This window comes from Neoarius graeffei, chromosome 28, assembly GCF_027579695.1.
Source record: "Neoarius graeffei isolate fNeoGra1 chromosome 28, fNeoGra1.pri, whole genome shotgun sequence".
In the NCBI taxonomy this organism is placed as follows: Eukaryota; Metazoa; Chordata; class Actinopteri; order Siluriformes; family Ariidae; genus Neoarius; species Neoarius graeffei.
The window spans coordinates 17,071,445-17,089,479 of record NC_083596.1 but is presented as its reverse complement, the minus strand read 5'-3'; the positions used below and the strand labels follow the sequence as shown (position 1 = coordinate 17,089,479).

Genomic DNA, 18,035 nt, shown 5'->3' with positions numbered 1-18,035 from the left:
GTGTGTGCGTTCCCCAGAAGAACCGCCTCCTTCCATTCTGCCATCAACTGATCGTGTTCAAATAACGCTGCGGAGAAATCACTGATCTTGATTTTATACAGTCTGTGGATGTGACGTGACCCTAGTGATTACTGATAGGTTGTCTCAGTGTCACTTGCGAAAAAAACATCACGTTTTAGAAAAAAAAAAAGAAAAAACATCCACTTTCAAAGCTGCTTCATAGTAACGAGTAACGAGGACCTTGACAGAAATGTAGTGGAGTAAAAAGTACAATATTTGCCTTTCAAATGTAGTGAAGTTAAAGTCAGAAGTTTCCAAAAAAATAAAAAATACTCAAGTAAAGTACAGATACACAAAAAGTGTACTTAAGTTCAGTACTCAAATAAATGTACTTGGTTACTGTCCACCTCTGGTAGGTACTAACCACTGCATACCAGAAAACCCCCATAAGATGTACGATTTTGGAGATGCTCAAACCCAGTTATCTAGCCATCACAATTTTGCCCTTATCAAAGTCGCTCAGATCCTTACACTTGCCCATTTTTCCTGCTTCCAACACATCAACTTTGAGAACTGACTGCTCTTTCGCTGCCTGATATCTCCTACCCCTTGACATGTACCATTGTAACAATATATACGGTACATATATGTTATTTACCAGCTGGGAGGTCCGTATCGTGAAATACCATGACTGAGGTCTTGAAAGTACTGAGCGAGGCCCTCTGGGCTGAGGTCACTATTTAAGGCTGAGGTCACAGTATTTCACCATACGGACTGACTTTAAGCTGGTAAATAATATATAAATTTTTTTCTTTACCAAATTCTAACAGAAAACGAGAGCGCCCAAAAGGGAAAACTGAGCCGAGGCGAGCCGCCATTTTGAATCCTCATTCACGGCTGTAATGCAAATGGCTTCCTCCTCAGTATACAAGTGCACTTCCATGGCAGGAAAAAAAATACATTTTACCGCCTATGTAGTCCCCCATTTATACAAAATTGAGTCATTCAGGATTCAGCCATGTTTTTGCTTGGCGTTAGCAACAGTTAGAGGTTTTTAGCTTTCTCCTGAAATGTTTTCTTTTATTTCGTCTTCTTCAGGGTAGTAAAACTCACTTTTGCTGTAAAGACTGTCGTTATCACGATCCATGCTGTAAAATTAATGCTATTCTCCTGAGAAATGCAAAAATAAATGTTGACAAAAATTGCTACTATGTTTGTTGTTGTTGTGAATGAGCGAGTTGCCAGAGTCTGTAACCGGGGTCCGTATCGTAGGATACGGACCCGCTTGCCAGCCAATCAGAGCACAGGATTTGATGGAAACTCATCTCATCATCTCTAGCCGCTTTATCCTGTTCTACAGGGTCGCAGGCAAGCTGGAGCCTATCTCAGCTGACTATGGGCGAAAGGCGGGGTACACCCTGGACAAGTCGCCAGGTCATCACAGGGCTGACACATAGACACAGACAACCATTCACACTCACATTCACACCTACGGTCAATTTAGAGTCACCAGTTAACCTAACCTGCATGTCTTTGGACTGTGGGGGAAACCGGAGCACCCGGAGGAAACCCACGCGGACACGGGGAGAACATGCAAACTCCACACAGAAAGGCCCTCGCCGGCCACGGGGCTCAAACCCGGACCTTCTTGCTGTGAGGCGACAGCGCTAACCACCACACCACCGTGCCGCCCCTTGATAGAAACTGGACCACGGAAAAAAAAAATAATGTAATTCACTTCACCTGTCAGTATTTTTAATTTTATGCCTGATCAGCAGATATGTCTGTACTTATTGCTCAGAAATAATCTAACTACGGATTCATATTTGTACATGACATTATCAATAACCATTTACTTAAAGTGGGCATATTATGAAAAGCTCACTTTTTCAGTGCTTGTGCACATACAGTGGTGCTTGAAAGTTTGTGAACCCTTTAGAATTGAGAAAAGTCCTCAAGGATCTGTCAACTTGTGGAAAAGGCCTGTATAGTGTCGCCTTTAAAAGATGGATGTTGATTAGTTCTGTAATATTACAGGCATTATTGATTATACCTTTCTTACTCTTTTTAGACAGATATGCATGTATTTACTGATGTAGTTTTGGTGTGCATGTACACACATACAAATTATATACCAAGTGTTACATCTATGTAAGGAATAAAACACAATGGGGCATGTTGTTAAAGGAAAATAATCAGTGATGGGTTGTTTACGGAAGGTTGTTAATACATTGAAGCTGATTATTTTTCAAAACACCACACCCCTATCATATTTTATTCTTAAAGCTAGACGGCCTTTCGATTTCATAAAATCGGTGAAATTTAGTTCCCTTTGAAATTTGGTCATTGTGATGTATGTTTATTTCTGTAATATCTAAAAAAAATTAACCAGACCATTCTGTGGCTGGGAAGTTATTTAATTTGAGGGGATTAAAGCAAATAATGTGCATGAAATCGCTCGCTTTGCGCAGTCAAGCAGACAAAGGAAGTCCGTGTACGCATGCGCAGGTTTACCTTCTTCTTCTTCTTCTTTTGGGTTTTACGGCAGCTGGCATCCACAGTGTTGCATTACTGCCATCTACAGGTTTACCTTTGACCGTGCACTGACAGTTCCATCATTCTGTTGCTAAACGAACAGCTGATCACACCGAGGCGCTCGCTGAGCGCCGATATTTATTAGTTTGTTCCTGAGTTTCCTTTCCTTTGCAACATAACATCTTTTCTTCTCGCTTTCCGTTACTGTAGTCGGTCTTTCACGTTTCATTCGCACACTCACGTCCTCCATTTTCCTCTCCTGTTTCAAATTTGTATCCCACAATGCCTTGAACAAACAGGGAAAGATGCTATAGTATCTTGAATTGGGTCATAGTGAAGCAGGAAAAATTAGGAGAGAATTTAGGGCCATGTGGCCCTAAATTCATTAATTGTTCTATTTAAAAAAAAAACTAATAAAATTGGAAGTCTGTGATTCAAATTCAGTAGCTTTTGGTCCACTAAACAAAAATAATTGGGTGTCAGGAAAATTCTTTTTATGACCTACACTTGAAAAATCTGAAAGGCAGTCTCCCTTTAACATTAATTTTTATTAATTTTATTTCGTCTTTGGTATAGGGTCTATAATATCAAGAGCTAACTTGTTTCATAGATGTTCATGATTGTGTTCAATGTTGTGCAACATTTGTAACAATTAGTTCCTGTCATCGCTTACATTATAGTAGCTAGAAACAGTCATTGTATCTTCAGCCTCAAAATTACTAAGAAAAAATGCAGTTTTGTCATGATACAAAGAAATAGCAAACTGCGAAGCCTTACATCCTGACATCTTTTATTTGTCAGAAAGGTTAAAGCTACAGCTTTACCTCTGACTGTTACAATGCTGACAGTGGAAACTGTCCAAAAATGTCAAATAAACATCACCTGACAGAAGAACTCGCTGTAGCAATGATTATACATGTTTTTAATGTATACTGACTGCCATACAGGTCCCTGTTAGCCTAGTAAACTAGACCCACCCACCTAGCAGCCAAAAATATTTTTGCCTAGCGAGTGGGTCTAGCCTCGCACCATATCAACAAAACACCCCGGGCATCAAATCGTGCCCGCCAATCACAACGCAAGGTTTTTGTTTGGATTCTTTGGGCGGGCTTTTGCAGGAGTGACGTCAAGGCTGCACGACGCTGGAGAAAGCACAACAGGAAAGATGGCTACGGCTAGAGAACAGCGCTCGTTTGACTCCGCTTTGGAATCAGTTTTAGAAGAATTAGACTTGGAGTTTTCGTTGAAACATGAGCAGGAAGAGGCTCTCCGCTCATTCCTTTTCAAGAAGGACGTTTTCGCTGTTTTGCCTACCAGCTGGCTCCGCTCGTAGCCAAAAGGATGGGGCTAGTTTGTGCAGTACGAAGAATTAATAAACAGCTTTGAAACATTACTTTTTGATTGTTTCTTATTTTCCCGTTATTTTAAATTTAAGGGAAATTATTTCACCAAACACCACTAAATAAAAATAAAAACTCTCAAAAACAGTTTAAGCAAACCCTTGAAAACACTTTAAAAAAAATAAGTGTATGTTAAGTATGTGGTACAGACTCCAAACTTGTGGTCATTATCTCCAAACTTCTTAATATCTAGAACCTGTTTATTAATTAATACGCATTTTGAAAAATTATTTATTTCAAGGCCTCCCCCACTGCTTTCTGTCGCTCTGACTACGTCACAGTCACTGTTGCGCTGATTGGTCAGAGCGTTGGCCTATACGCACAGAGACAGTTTGAAAGACAGCGGGTTGTTCCTCCCACACCCTTTAGAAATGTCTACGAGCAAGGCCAGACTAAATATTCACATTTAGTCTGGCTTGCCAGGCTAGGTCCCTGTGTAAGATTTTTCTATGAAAACAGTAATATATTACAACGAGCTCTGCAGCACTACTGTCAGAGCTCCTGTTATCGAAAATTAATCAACATCTTGTGACCAATCACAATCAAGCATTCAACATCACTGTGGTGTGATATCTATTACATTTTCAGTACAATAAGTAATTTCTGGTACAAAACATTGCTGCCAGGTTTGTACAATATTATTATGGACAATAATCCGAAGTAACACAAAAATTTTTTCGCTGAGCACAGAATCAATTATCTCACCTCATCTCATTATCTGTAGCCGCTTTATCCTGTTCTACAGCGTCGCAGGCAAGCTGGAGCCTATCCCAGCTGACTACGGGCGAAAGGTGGGGTACACCCTGGACAAGTCGCCAGGTCATCACAGGGCTGACACATAGACACAGACAACCATTCACACTCACATTCACACCTACGGTCAATTTAGAGTCACCAGTTAACCTAACCTGCATGTCTTTGGACTGTGGGGGAAACCGGAGCACCCGGAGGAAACCCACGCGGACACGGGGAGAACATGCAAACTCCGCACAGAAAGGCCCTCGCCTGCCCCGGGGCTCGAACCCAGGATCTTCTTGCTGTGAGGTGACAGCGCTAACCACTACACCACCGTGCCGCCCCAGAATCAATTATATTATATTATTATATTAATTACAACTATATCAAGTTTTCTATATACTGTCTGGTCATTTTTATCCAGTTAACAAAAGTAAGGGGAAAACAAACAGTACAAAGAATTTACAGAGCTGCTGAGGTGATGCTGTGGTTATTTTTATTAAGGTGTGGCCACGAATTAATATATTAAAGCCTTGGAGTGGGATGGTGGTGTAGTGGTTAGCACTGTCGCCTCACAGCAAGAAGGTTCTGGGTTCGAGCCCAGTGGCCGACGGGGGCCTTTTTGTATGGAGTTTGCATGTTCTCCCTGTGTCTGGATGGGTTTCTTTCGGGTGCTCCGGTTTCCCCCACAGTCCAAAGACACGCAGGTTAGGTTAAATGCATGGCCTGAGATTGGGCTGAAGTGCCCTTGAGCAAGGCACCTAACCCCCAACTGCTCCCTGGGTGCTGTAGCATAGCTGCCCACTGCTCTGGGTATGTGTGTGTGCTCATTGTTCACTTGTGTGTTTGCATGTGTGTATTCATGGCTTCAGATGGGTTAAATGCAGAGGATGAATTTCACTGTGCTCAAGTGTGCATCTGACAAATAAAGGCTTCTTCTTTCTTTCTCTCTTCTTCAAGTTTGTCAAGATCTACTTTGCCATGAAATACTAAACTTATCTCTATATTATACAATTAAAAAAAACTCAAAGAAATCAACTGAATTAGACCATTGTGTCCACAGGACTATAAGCACAAAGATAACTAATACTATCACATTTCAATCTATGAATGAGACATAAAGACATAGTGGAGTCACGGGTTTTGATACGTAGATATAACATTACTCAGTGTGAACAGACTTTTTCTACAAATACAACCCCGATTCCAAAAAAGTTGGGACAAAGTACAAATTGTAAATAAAAATGGAATGCAATAATTTACAAATCTCAAAAACTGATATTGTATTCACAATAGAACATAGACAACATATCAAATGTCGAAAGTGAGGCATTTTGAAATTTCATGCCAAATATTGGCTCATTTGAAATTTCATGACAGCAACACATCTCAAAAAAGTTGGGACAGGGGCAATAAGAGGCTGGAAAAGTTAAAGGTACAAAAAAGGAACAGCTGGAGGACCAAATTGCAACTCATTAGGTCAACTGGCAATAGGTCATTAACATGACTGGGTATAAAAAGAGCATCTTGGAGTGGCAGCGGCTCTCAGAAGTAAAGATGGGAAGAGGATCACCAATCCCCCTAATTCTGCGCCGACAAATAGTGGAGCAATATCAGAAAGGAGTTCGACAGTGTAAAATTGCAAAGAGTTTGAACATATCATCATCTACAGTGCATAATATCATCAAAAGATTCAGAGAATCTGGAAGAATCTCTGTGTGTAAGGGTCAAGGCCGGAAAACCATACTGGATGCCCGTGATCTTCGGGCCCTTAGACGGCACTGCATCACATACAGGCATGCTTCTGTATTGGAAATCACAAAATGGGCTCAGGAATATTTCCAGAGAACATTATCTGTGAACACAATTCACCGTGCCATCCACCGTTGCCAGCTAAAACTCTATAGTTCAAAGAAGAAGCCGTATCTAAACATGACCCAGAAGCGCAGACGTCTTCTCTGGGCCAAGGCTCATTTAAAATGGACTGTGGCAAAGTGGAAAACTGTTCTGTGGTCAGACGAATCAAAATGTGAAGTTCTTTATGGAAATCAGGGACGCCGTGTCATTCGGACTAAAGAGGAGAAGGACGACCCAAGTTGTTATCAGCGCTCAGTTCAGAAGCCTGCATCTCTGATGGTATGGGGTTGCATTAGTGTGTGTGGCATGGGCAGCTTACACATCTGGAAAGACACCATCAATGCTGAAAGGTATATCCAGGTTCTAGAGCAACATATGCTCCCATCCAGACGACGTCTCTTTCAGGGAAGACCTTGCGTTTTCCAACATGACAATGCCAAACCACATACTGCATCAATTACAGCATCATGGCTGCGTAGAAGAAGGGTCCGGGTACTGAACTGGCCAGCCTGCAGTCCAGATCTTTCACCCATAGAAAACATTTGGCGCATCACAAAACGGAAGATACGACAAAAAAGACCTAAGACAGTTGAGCAACTAGAATCCTACATTAGACAAGAATGGGTTAACATTCCTATCCCTAAACTTGAGCAACTTGTCTCCTCAGTCCCCAGACGTTTACAGACTGTTGTAAAGAGAAAAGGGGATGTCTCACAGTGGTAAACATGGCCTTGTCCCAACTTTTTTGAGATGTGTTGTTGTCATGAAATTTAAAATCACCTCATTTTTCTCTTTAAATGATACATTTTCTCAGTTTAAACATTTGATATGTCATCTATGTTCTATTCTGAATAAAATATGGAATTTTGAAACTTCCACATCATTGCATTCTGTTTTTATTTACAATTTGTACTTTGTCCCAACTTTTTTGGAATTGGGGTTGTAATTAACAAGTACAATGCCCGGCCAAAAAAAAAAAAAAGTGCCATTTGGATTTAAATAAGCAAATGCATAAGAGCTTTTGATTTGATAATTACGACAATGATTAACATGTTTCAGCTGGCAACAGTTCTTTTAACCCTAACTGATGCACTGAGTAGCTTCTCATTTCTTAAACAAACATGTCGGAAGACGTATCTCCTGCTCATGTAAAAGATGTTACTGTGTTTCCGAAGGGTTAAATTATTGGCCTGCATCAAGCAAAGAAAATAACTAATAACTAAATAATGATGAACGTATGATTAAAACCTGGAAGGATAGTGGTGAACTGTCAATTTTGCGCAAAAAAATGCGTTTGGAAAAAGATCCTGACTGACCATGATCAGAGATCACTTAAATGCCTGGTGAAGTTGAATTGACAAAACAAAACAATACAAGATCAACTGTGAGCTACTGCTCACTTGCGTATACCCCCCTCCCCCCCAATATCAGAATGCAAGCCATCAAAGGAATAGGACACTTATTCTGAATGTTGACTTCAACAAATAATTAACCCTGAAACAAGTAAGTAAAGAGCAGTGTTCTCCCCAGGTATTTCAAATAGCATCCTGGTAAACTGTCATTTTGAAATAGTATTTTGCTTCTTGAAATAGTGTCAAAATCCTCCCTATATGTTTCGTAAATACATTCATTTGGTAAACAGGAAGTCGATGTGCGACAGACCTGAAAACGGTATACACAGAACCCCAAGCTGAATCTCGGTACCAAATATCAAGCAGTTGTGATGTGCAACAGCCCTGAAAATGGTATACACGGTATAGAACCCCAAGGTAAAGCTCGGTACCAAATATCAAGCAGTTGTGATGTGCGACAGACCTGAAAACGGTATAGATGGTATAGAACCCCAAGCTGAAGCTCGGTACCAAATATCAAGCAGTTGTGATGTGCAACAGCCCTGAAAACGGTACACACGGTATCGAACCCCAAGCTGAAGCTTGGTACCAAGTACCAAGTGGCTATGATTTGTGGTGGCTGAGAAAAGGGTGTTTTGGATGGACAGAAATACAGACAGACAGAGGTAAATAAACCAGCATACCCCCAAACTCACGGCTATGTTTAATAGTGAAAGTAAGAGCATTTCCCTACACAATGCTATGAGAACTCGCATGATTAGTACTAAACAGCTGTGTGGCCAAAAGAAAAGGCACTTGTTAGTGAAACTAATCAGGAGAAAAGGCTTCAATTTGCTAGGGAGCATAAAGATTGGACTCTGGAGCAATGGAAAAAGGTCATGTGGTCTGATGAGTCCAGATTGACCCTATTCCTGATTGATGGGCATGACAGGGTAAGAAGGGAAGCTCATGAAGCGATTCATCCATCATGCAAAGTGGCCACTGTACAAGCCTCTGGAGGCTGTGTTATGATCTGTCGTTGCTTCAATTGGTCAGGTCAGGGCTCGGAATTATTATCATGTGGCAATAAAATAAAGTCACCTGATGACCTGAATGTACTGAATGACCAGGTTATCACCACATCAATGGATTTTTTCTTTCTTGATGGTACGGGCATAAAATTAGGGCTCAGAATGTGAAAGAGTGGTTCAGGATCCATGAGGAATCATTTTCACACATGAATTAGTCCCACAGAGTCCTGACCTTAACTCCATTGAGAATCTTTGAGATGTACTGGTGAAGACTTTATACAGTGGTGTGACTCTCCCATCCTCAACACAAGATCTCGGTGAAAAATTAATACAACTCTGGATTGAAATAAATGCGACCTTGCATAAGTTTATCGAAACAATGCCATGGTGAATGCATGCTGTAATCAAAGCTAAAGGCGGTCCAACCAAATATTGGAGTCCAGCCATCCATTATCTGTAACCGCTTATGCTGTACAGGGTCGTGGGCAAGCTGGAGCCTATCCCAGCTGACTATGGGCGAGAGGTGGGGTACACCCTGGACAAGTCGCCAGATCATCGCAGGGCTGACACACAGAGACAAACAACCATTCACACTCACATTCACACCTACGGTCAATTTAGAGTCACCAGTTAACCTAACCTGCATGTCTTTGGACTGTGGGGGAAACCGGAGCACCCGGAGGAAACCCACGCGGACACGGGGAGAACATGCAAACTCCGCACAGAAAGGCCCTCGCCAGCCGCTGGGCTCGAACCCAGGACTTTCTTGCTGTGAGGTGACAGTGCTAACCACTACACCACCATGCCGCCATCAGAGACTCATAGAACAGAAAATGGACAAAAACAATTGCAGAAACATCTGGTTTTACCTGTGTGCTCCTCTAGGCGGCAGTCTTCTACTGTGATAAGATGGGCTTTGAGCCTCTGGCCTATAAAGGCTTGGAGACGGGGAGCAGAGACCTGGTGTCCCATGTCATCAAACAGGACAAGGTGTGTGTATAGACAGAGACACACACACCATTCGCATAAATGCAAAAAACACAAACTATAAGGAATAAGGTAAGCTGTAGAAAAGATATGATGATTCAGTATCAAATGCATATTTTTAACCGTAATCTTTTCCACAGATTATATTTGAATTTGTGTCTCCTTTAAATCCTGGAAATGAAGGTACGTATATCTGCACATTCTTGCTTTTCTTTATATCTTCTATCAAATCTGTGTGTTTCCATAAAGACTGTGGAATCATTACTATGCATAATTACTGAACATGTCCTGAAGTTCATCTCTCTTTTCACAGAGGTGGGAAAGCACTTCATCAAACATGGGGATGCTGTTAAGGACATCGCCTTCCAAGTAGAAGACTGTAACTTTTTAGTCCAGGTAAATGGTATAAAATATCCCAAGGTGTCAAGTTGTCAGTAGATATACAGTATGTGACCCGTTATGTGGCCACATCAGTGTTGACGACAGTATTAGGAAATATTATAAAAGCCAGGGCGGCACGGTGGTGTAGTGGTTAGCGCTGTCGCCTCACAGCAAGAAGGTCCGGGTTCGAGCCCCGTGGCCGGCGAGGGCCTTTCTGTGTGGAGTTTGCATGTTCTCCCCGTGTCCGCGTGGGTTTCCTCTGGGTGCTCCGGTTTCCCCCATAGTCCAAAGACATGCAGGTTAGGTTAACTGGTGACTCTAAATTGACCGTAGGTGTGAGTGTGAATGGTTGTCTATGTGTCAGTCCTGTGATGACCTGGCGACTTGTCCAGGGTGTACCCCGCCTTTCGCCTGTAGTCAGCTAAGATAGGCTCCAGCTTGCCTGCAACCCTGTAGAACAGGATAAAGCGGCTATAGATAATGAGATGAGATGATGATCCAATATTACATATCTGTAAGTGGCAAGAGTATGTGAACCTCTAGGATTATCAGTTAATTTGAAGGTGACATTAGAGTCAGGTGTTTTCAATCAATGGGATGACAATCAGGTGTGAGTGGGCACCCTGTTTTATTTAAAGAACAGGGATCGGTCAAAGTCTGATCTTTACAACACATGTTTGTGGAAGTGTATCGTGGTATGAACAAAGGAGATTTCTGAGGACCTCAGAAAAAGCGTTGTTGATGCTCATCAGGCTGGAAAAGGTTACAAAACCATCTCTAAAGAGTTTGGACTCCACCAATCCACAGTCAGACAGATTGTGTACAAATGGAGGAAATTCAAGACCATTGTTACCCTCCCCAGGAGTGGTCGACCAACAAAGATCACTCCAAGAGCAAGGCGTGTAATAGTCGGCGAGGTCACAAAGGACCCCAGGGTAACTTCTAAGCAACTGAAGGCCTCTCTCACATTGGCTAATGTTAATGTTCATGAGTCCACCATCAGGAGAACACTGAACAACAATGGTGTGCATGGCAGGGTTGCAAGGAGAAAGCCACTGTTCTCCAAAAAGAACATTGCTGCTCGTCTGCAGTTTGCTAAAAATCACGTGGACAAGCCAGAAGGCTATTGGAAAAATGTTTTTTGGATGGATGAGACCAAAATAGAACTTTTTGGTTTAAATGAGAAGCGTTATGTTTGGAGAAAGGAAAACACTGCATTCCAGCATAAAGAACATTATCCCATCTGTGAAACATGGTGGTGGTAGTATCATGGTTTGGGCCTGTTTTGCTAAATCTGGGCCAGGACGGCTTACCATCATTGATGGAACAATGAATTCTGAATTATACCAGTGAATTTTAAAGGAAAATGTCAGGGCATCTGTCCATGAACTGAATCTCAAGAGAAGGTGGGTCATGCAGCAAGACAACGACCCTAAGCACACAAGTTGTTCTACCAAAGAATGGTTAAAGAAGAATAAAGTTAATGTTTTGGAATGACCAAGTCAAAGTCCTGACCTTAATCCAATCGAAATGTTGTGGAAGGACCTGAAGCGAGCAGTTCATGTGAGGAAACCCACCAACATCCCAGAGTTGAAGCTGTTCTGTATGGAGGAATGGGCTAAAATTCCTGCAAGCCGGTGTACAGGACTGATCAACAATTACCGGAAGCGTTTAGTTGCAGTTATTGCTGCACAAGGGGGTCACACCAGATACTGAAAGCAAAGGTTCACATACTTTTGCCACTCACAGATATGTAATATTGGATCATTTTCCTCAACAAATAAATGACCAAGTATAATATTTTTGTCTCATTTGTTTAACTGGGTTCTCTTTATCTACTTTTAGGACTTGTGTGAAAATCTGATGATGTTTTAGGTCATATTTATGCAGAAATATAGAAAATTCTAAAGGGTTCACAAACTTTCAAGCACCACTGTATTTAATATTAGCCTCGAATGCCATCAGTATGATACACAACAAAGTCGGAAAGGGACATTGGACTTGATATTAATTTTCCCTGAAACTGATATCACACCAAGAAAAATATGCTTAAGTCCAAGGCCAGAATCACATGTAACTGAGATGAGTTTTACTGAACATAGCTATTTCGTGTGTTTTAGAAAGCCAAAGAGAGAGGAGCAGTGGTTGTTAAAGAACCATGGATAGAACAGGACAACTATGGCGAAGTAAAATACGCCGTGATACAAACGGTAAGCCACAAACGCAAACCCAGGTATGTACTTTTAATAGTAACACACTAAGATCTCTGACCTTTTTTTTCTCAGTATGGAGATACTACCCACACATTTCTGGAGTACCTGACTCCTTACAAAGGTCTGTTTCTACCTGGGTATCATGAACCGTTCTTTCAGGACCCACTGCTCCCTAAACTGTAAGTGTGGAATGGAGATCAGGAACGGAGTATAATAATCATTTTATTGAGAATAAATTTATACTGAGTGATAAGACTACAAGTCAAATAAAGTGCTCAAACACAGAGATGCATTGTCATACTGATATTTATGCACTATTTATTTCTTATTTATTTATTTATATTTCACTTTTAGGCCTCCAGCCTGTCTGAGCTTCATCGACCACATTGTTGGAAACCAGCCAGATGATCAAATGACGCCTGTATCAGACTGGTGCGATTCTGCACACAGCTCACGTAACTGCTGGCACATTCCCAGAAAAAGCAATCAATAATAACTATTTCATAGAAATTACTTGGCACCAAAGGCAGCGTTACTTTCAAGTGAAGGCAAAGTTCTGTCATGTTGTACTTGAAATCAGACCAGCCCATATACACGATTCTCACCTATATAATTACAGTGCCTTGCAAAAGTATTCATCCCCCTTGGTATTTGTCCTGTTTTGTTGCATTACAAGCTGAAATTAAAATGGATTTTTGGAGGGTTAACACCATTTGATTTACACAACATGCACACTGTTTTTTTTTATTGTGACACAAACAATAATTAAGATGAAAAAAAAACAGAAATCTGGAGTGTGCATAAGTATTCAACCCCCCTCCAAAAGTCAATACTTTATAGAGCCACCTTTTGCTACAATTACAGCTGCAAGTCTCTTGGGGTATGTCTCTATTAGCTTAGCACATCTAGCCACTGGGATTTTTGTCCATTCCTCAAGGCAAAACTGCTACAATTCCTTCAAGTTAGATGGGTTGCATTGGTGTACAGCAATCTTCAAGTTATGCCACAGATTCTCAATTGGATTGAGGTCTGGGCTTTGACGAGGCCATTCCAAGACATTTAAATGTTTCCCTTTAAACCACTCCAGTGTAGCTTTAGCAGTATGTTTAGGGTCATTGTCCTGCTAGACTGTGAACCTTCGTCCCAGTCTCAAACTTCTGGCTGACTCAAACAGGTTTTCCTCCAGAATTGCCCTGTATTTAGTGCCATCCATCTTTTCTTCAGTCCTGACCAATTTTCCTGTCCCTGCAGACGAAAAATATACCCACAACATGATGCTGCCACCACCATGCTTCATTGTAGGAATGGTGTTCTCAGGGTGTTGGGTTTGCGCCACACATGGCATTTCCCATGAAGGCCAAAAAGTTACATTTTTGTCTCATTTGACCAGAGAATCTTCTTCCATGTGTTTGGGGAGTCTGCCACATGCTGTTGGGAAAACTGCAAACGTGATTTTTTAAGCAGTGACTCTTTTTTCTGGTCACTCTTCCATAAAGCCCCACTCTGTGGAGTGTATGGCTTAAAGTGGTCCTATGGACAGATACTCCCATCTCCGCTGTGGATCTTTGTAGCTCCTTCAGCGTTATCGTTGGTGTCTTTGTTGCATCTCTGATTAATGCCCTCCTTGCCCGGTCTGTGAGTTTTGGTGGGCGGCCTTCTCTTGTCAGGTTTGTAGTGGTGCCATATTCTTTCCATTTTGCTATAATGGATTTAATGGTGCTCCCTGGGATATTCAAAGTTTGGGATATTTTTTATGACCCAACCCTGATCTATATTTCTCCACAACTTTGTCTCTGACCTGTTTGGAGGCTCCCTGGTTTTCATGTTGCTTGCTTAGTAGTGTTGCAGAGTCAGGGTCCTTCCAGAACAGGTTGATTTATACAGACATCATGTGACAGATCATGTGACACTTTGTTTGCACACAGGTGGATCTTAATCAACTAATTTTGTGACTTATGAAGTGAATTGGTTGGACCAGCTCTTATTTAGAGGTTTCATACAAAAGGGGGTGAATACTTATGCACACTCCAGATTTCTGTTTTTCCATCTTAATTATTGTTTGTGTCACAATAAAAAAAAAAACAATGTGCACCTTTAAAGTGGTAGGCATGTTGTGTAAATCAAATGGTGCTAACCCTCCAAAAATCCATTTTAATTCCAGCTTGTAATGCGACAAAACAGGACAAACACCAAGGGGGATGAATACTTTTGCAAGACACTGTATAATCTTCTATACTTCCACCTTTCTCATACTCTTTCTGCGGTACATGATGGCATGATGAATCTTTGAAGCACTATGAAGCAATCGTGCATTTGCATTTTCATAAAATTGTCCTATTTCTGTTATGTCAATGATGATCAATGCCCATCAATGTCTTTTTTTCTCTCAGGTACCAGAAATGTCTGATGTTCCATCGGTTCTGGTCCATAGATGATAAACAGATCCACACGCAGTACAGCGCTCTCAGGTCTATCGTGGTCACTAACTATGAGCAAACCATCAAAATGCCCATCAACGAGCCGGCGCCTGGGAAAAAGATATCACAGATCCAGGTTTGAAAAAGGAAACTTACAGCATGGCTTAAATGTGCACTTTGCAAAAAAGACAGACAAGCAGATAGAGAAGCACGCTGATAGACAGACAGACAAATGTGCAGACAGATAGACAGATGGGCAGATAGACAGACAAACAGAGAGGTGGGTGGACAGAGAGACAAACAGGCAGATAGATAGCTGGACAGACGAACACATAGATGAGCAGATAGACAGACTGACAGATAGATGGGTGGATATACAGACAGATAACCAGACAGACAGACAGACAGACAGACAAAAAGGCAGATAGACAGATAGACATACTGATAGCTAGCTAGATCCCACACAGTAGTCGAACACACAAATACAGTACCAGTCAAAAGTTTGAACACACCTTTGAGTTCAATGTTTTTTTCTTTATTTTTTTATGAATTAAAACACACTTCATGTCTTAAAGTAAAGCAACATTTGATGTCATTTCTCTTTACTTAGTTGAGCGGTTCTTGACATAATATGGATTACTAATATGGATTACCTCACACTACTCTTACTAGTGTGGCCTTTTCTTCTTTTTTTTTATAACTCCTGTGTAAAGCGTCCTTGGGTTTATGAAAGGTGCTATATAAATTGAACTTCTTATCTCATCTCATCTCATCTCATCTCATTATCTCTAGCTGCTTTATCCTTCTACAGGGTCGCAGGCAAGCTGGAGCCTATCCCAGCTGACTACGGGCGAAAGGCGGGGTACACCCTGGACAAGTCGCCAGGTCATCACAGGGCTGACACATAGACACAGACAACCATTCACACTCACATTCACACCTACGGTCAATTTAGAGTCGCCAGTTAACCTAACCTGCATGTCTTTGGACTGTGGGGGAAACCGGAGCACCCGGAGGAAACCCACGCGGACACGGGGAGAACATGCAAACTCCACACAGAAAGGCCCTCGCCGGCCACGGGGCTTGAACCCGGACCTTCTTGCTGTGAGGTGACAGCGCTAACCACTACACCACCGTGCCGCCCCAACTTATTATCTCATCTCATCTCATTATCTCTAGCTGCTTTATCCTTCTACAGGGTCACAGGCAAGCTGGAGCCTATCCCAGCTGACTACGGGCGAAAGGCGGGGTACACCCTGGACAAGTCGCCAGGTCATCACAGGGCTGACACATAGACACAGACAACCATTCACACTCACATTCACACCTACGGTCAATTTAGAGTCACCAGTTAGCCTAACCTGCATGTCTTTGGACTGTGGGGGAAACCGGAGCACCCGGAGGAAACCCACGCGGACACGGGGAGAACATGCAAACTCCGCACAGAAAGGCCCTCGCCGGCCACGGGGCTCGAACCCGGACCTTCTTGCTGTGAGGTGACAATGCTAACCACTACACCACCGTGCCGCCCCAACTTATTATTATTATTACTCCAGTTGTGATGTTGAATAGGGCTATTTACTGTATTTTTTATTATTTACTATTTACTGTTGGATCTCAAACGCATTAAAAAGGCAAGAAAATCATCCACTAATTAACTTTTGACGAGACACAACTGTTAATTGAAAAGCATTCCAGGTGACTATCTCATGAAGCTGGTTAAGATGATGCCAATAATGTGCAAAGCGTCATCACCGTCAATGGTGGCTACTTTGAAGAATCTAAAATATGAAACTGGGTTTTTTTTAACACTTTTTGGTTTACCACATAATTCCGTACATGTTCCAGATGTTGTTAGATAGTTTTGATGTCTTTAGTATTGTTCTACAATGTAGAAACCTATGAATGAGTAGGGGCGTACGAACTTTTGACTCGTAGTGTAGACACACACAGTATATCTAGCTATCTATTTCACTGGGGTTTGTTCTTTCTGTGTGTGTGCTCAGGAGTATATCGACTATAACGGAGGACCTGGAGTTCAGCATATTGCTCTGAACACATCAGACATCATCAAAGCAGTGAGTCCTTTTGACTAGATGCACAAATAACAATCAAATCAAATGAATTCCCAAGCACCAGCAGAGTGTGGCATTTTTCAGCTACACGTTTAATAGTGTCAATAACAGTTAGCAGAACAGCCGATAAACTGCTGATAGCGTAGCCTTTAGTTACACTTCAGTTGTGCATTCTTTTGTGAGATCAAAGAACATGGCAGACGACTCTAGCCGTATTATGTCATGTATTCATGATAAATGTGGTCTGTCTTTTCACTCGGAATCAGATAGTGAACCTGAAAGCCCGGGGCATGGAGTTCCTGTCCACTCCAAACACCTATTATGACGCCCTGCGTGAGAAACTCAGGACGGCCAAGATCAAAGTGAAGGAGGACCTGAAGACCCTGCAGGTGAGACTACAGAGATACAAGTCACATCTAGTTGGGATAGGTTCGATCTAGAGCTGATCTAGAGACTTGACAGTTGTAAAATATGGAAAAAATTTACCATAAATGAACCACTTTTGATTCTGTAACTCAATGAATTGTTCAGACAAAAATAACTTCTGCATATGCACACAGTACTGTGCAAAAGTCTTAGGCACCCTAATTTTTTTATACAAACTTTGTTATAGATTTCTATTTTATGACTTCTACATTATCGAGTCAGTACAAAAACATTTTCGAGTCCAAACGTTCGTTTTCCAGCACAAAATTAAATGTTTCAGAAAAAAAAGTTTGTATCTGAGCAGCATATTCCATAAGAGAGCACTTTTCAGACTAAAAAAGAAAACATAATGAAGGCTCCTGGGTTTTGGTGCAAAATTAAGAAGCGAGTGTGACAGTCAAAGTGTCCAGAAGAACTGGGTCTGGGTCTGGAAGATGCTCAGTAAAACCTACAGCTCATTTCCCTATTTTTAAAAAAAATTAAATAAATAAATAAATAAATTAAAAAAAAAAAAAAATATATATATATATATATATATATATATATATATATATATATATATATATATATATATATTCACATTCACTGGATATGAGCAATCACGCGCTCTGATTGGCTACTCTACTACAAGGATATCAGCTCATATC

General features: G+C 41.4%; 1 protein-coding gene across 1 annotated transcript in view; it reads left to right on the top strand.

Moving 5' to 3' along the window:
- The window catches only part of hpda (4-hydroxyphenylpyruvate dioxygenase a), a 39,618-nt gene that overhangs the window by 17,112 nt on the left and 4,471 nt on the right, over window positions 1-18,035 (top strand). The window contains exons 5-13 of the mRNA XM_060912205.1: window positions 9,775-9,879; window positions 10,017-10,059; window positions 10,190-10,272; window positions 12,378-12,467; window positions 12,543-12,649; window positions 12,825-12,902; window positions 14,861-15,023; window positions 16,894-16,965; window positions 17,229-17,351. Of these exons, the coding sequence (XP_060768188.1) occupies window positions 9,775-9,879; window positions 10,017-10,059; window positions 10,190-10,272; window positions 12,378-12,467; window positions 12,543-12,649; window positions 12,825-12,902; window positions 14,861-15,023; window positions 16,894-16,965; window positions 17,229-17,351 (864 nt within the window). The remainder of the gene's footprint in view (window positions 1-9,774; window positions 9,880-10,016; window positions 10,060-10,189; window positions 10,273-12,377; window positions 12,468-12,542; window positions 12,650-12,824; window positions 12,903-14,860; window positions 15,024-16,893; window positions 16,966-17,228; window positions 17,352-18,035) is intronic.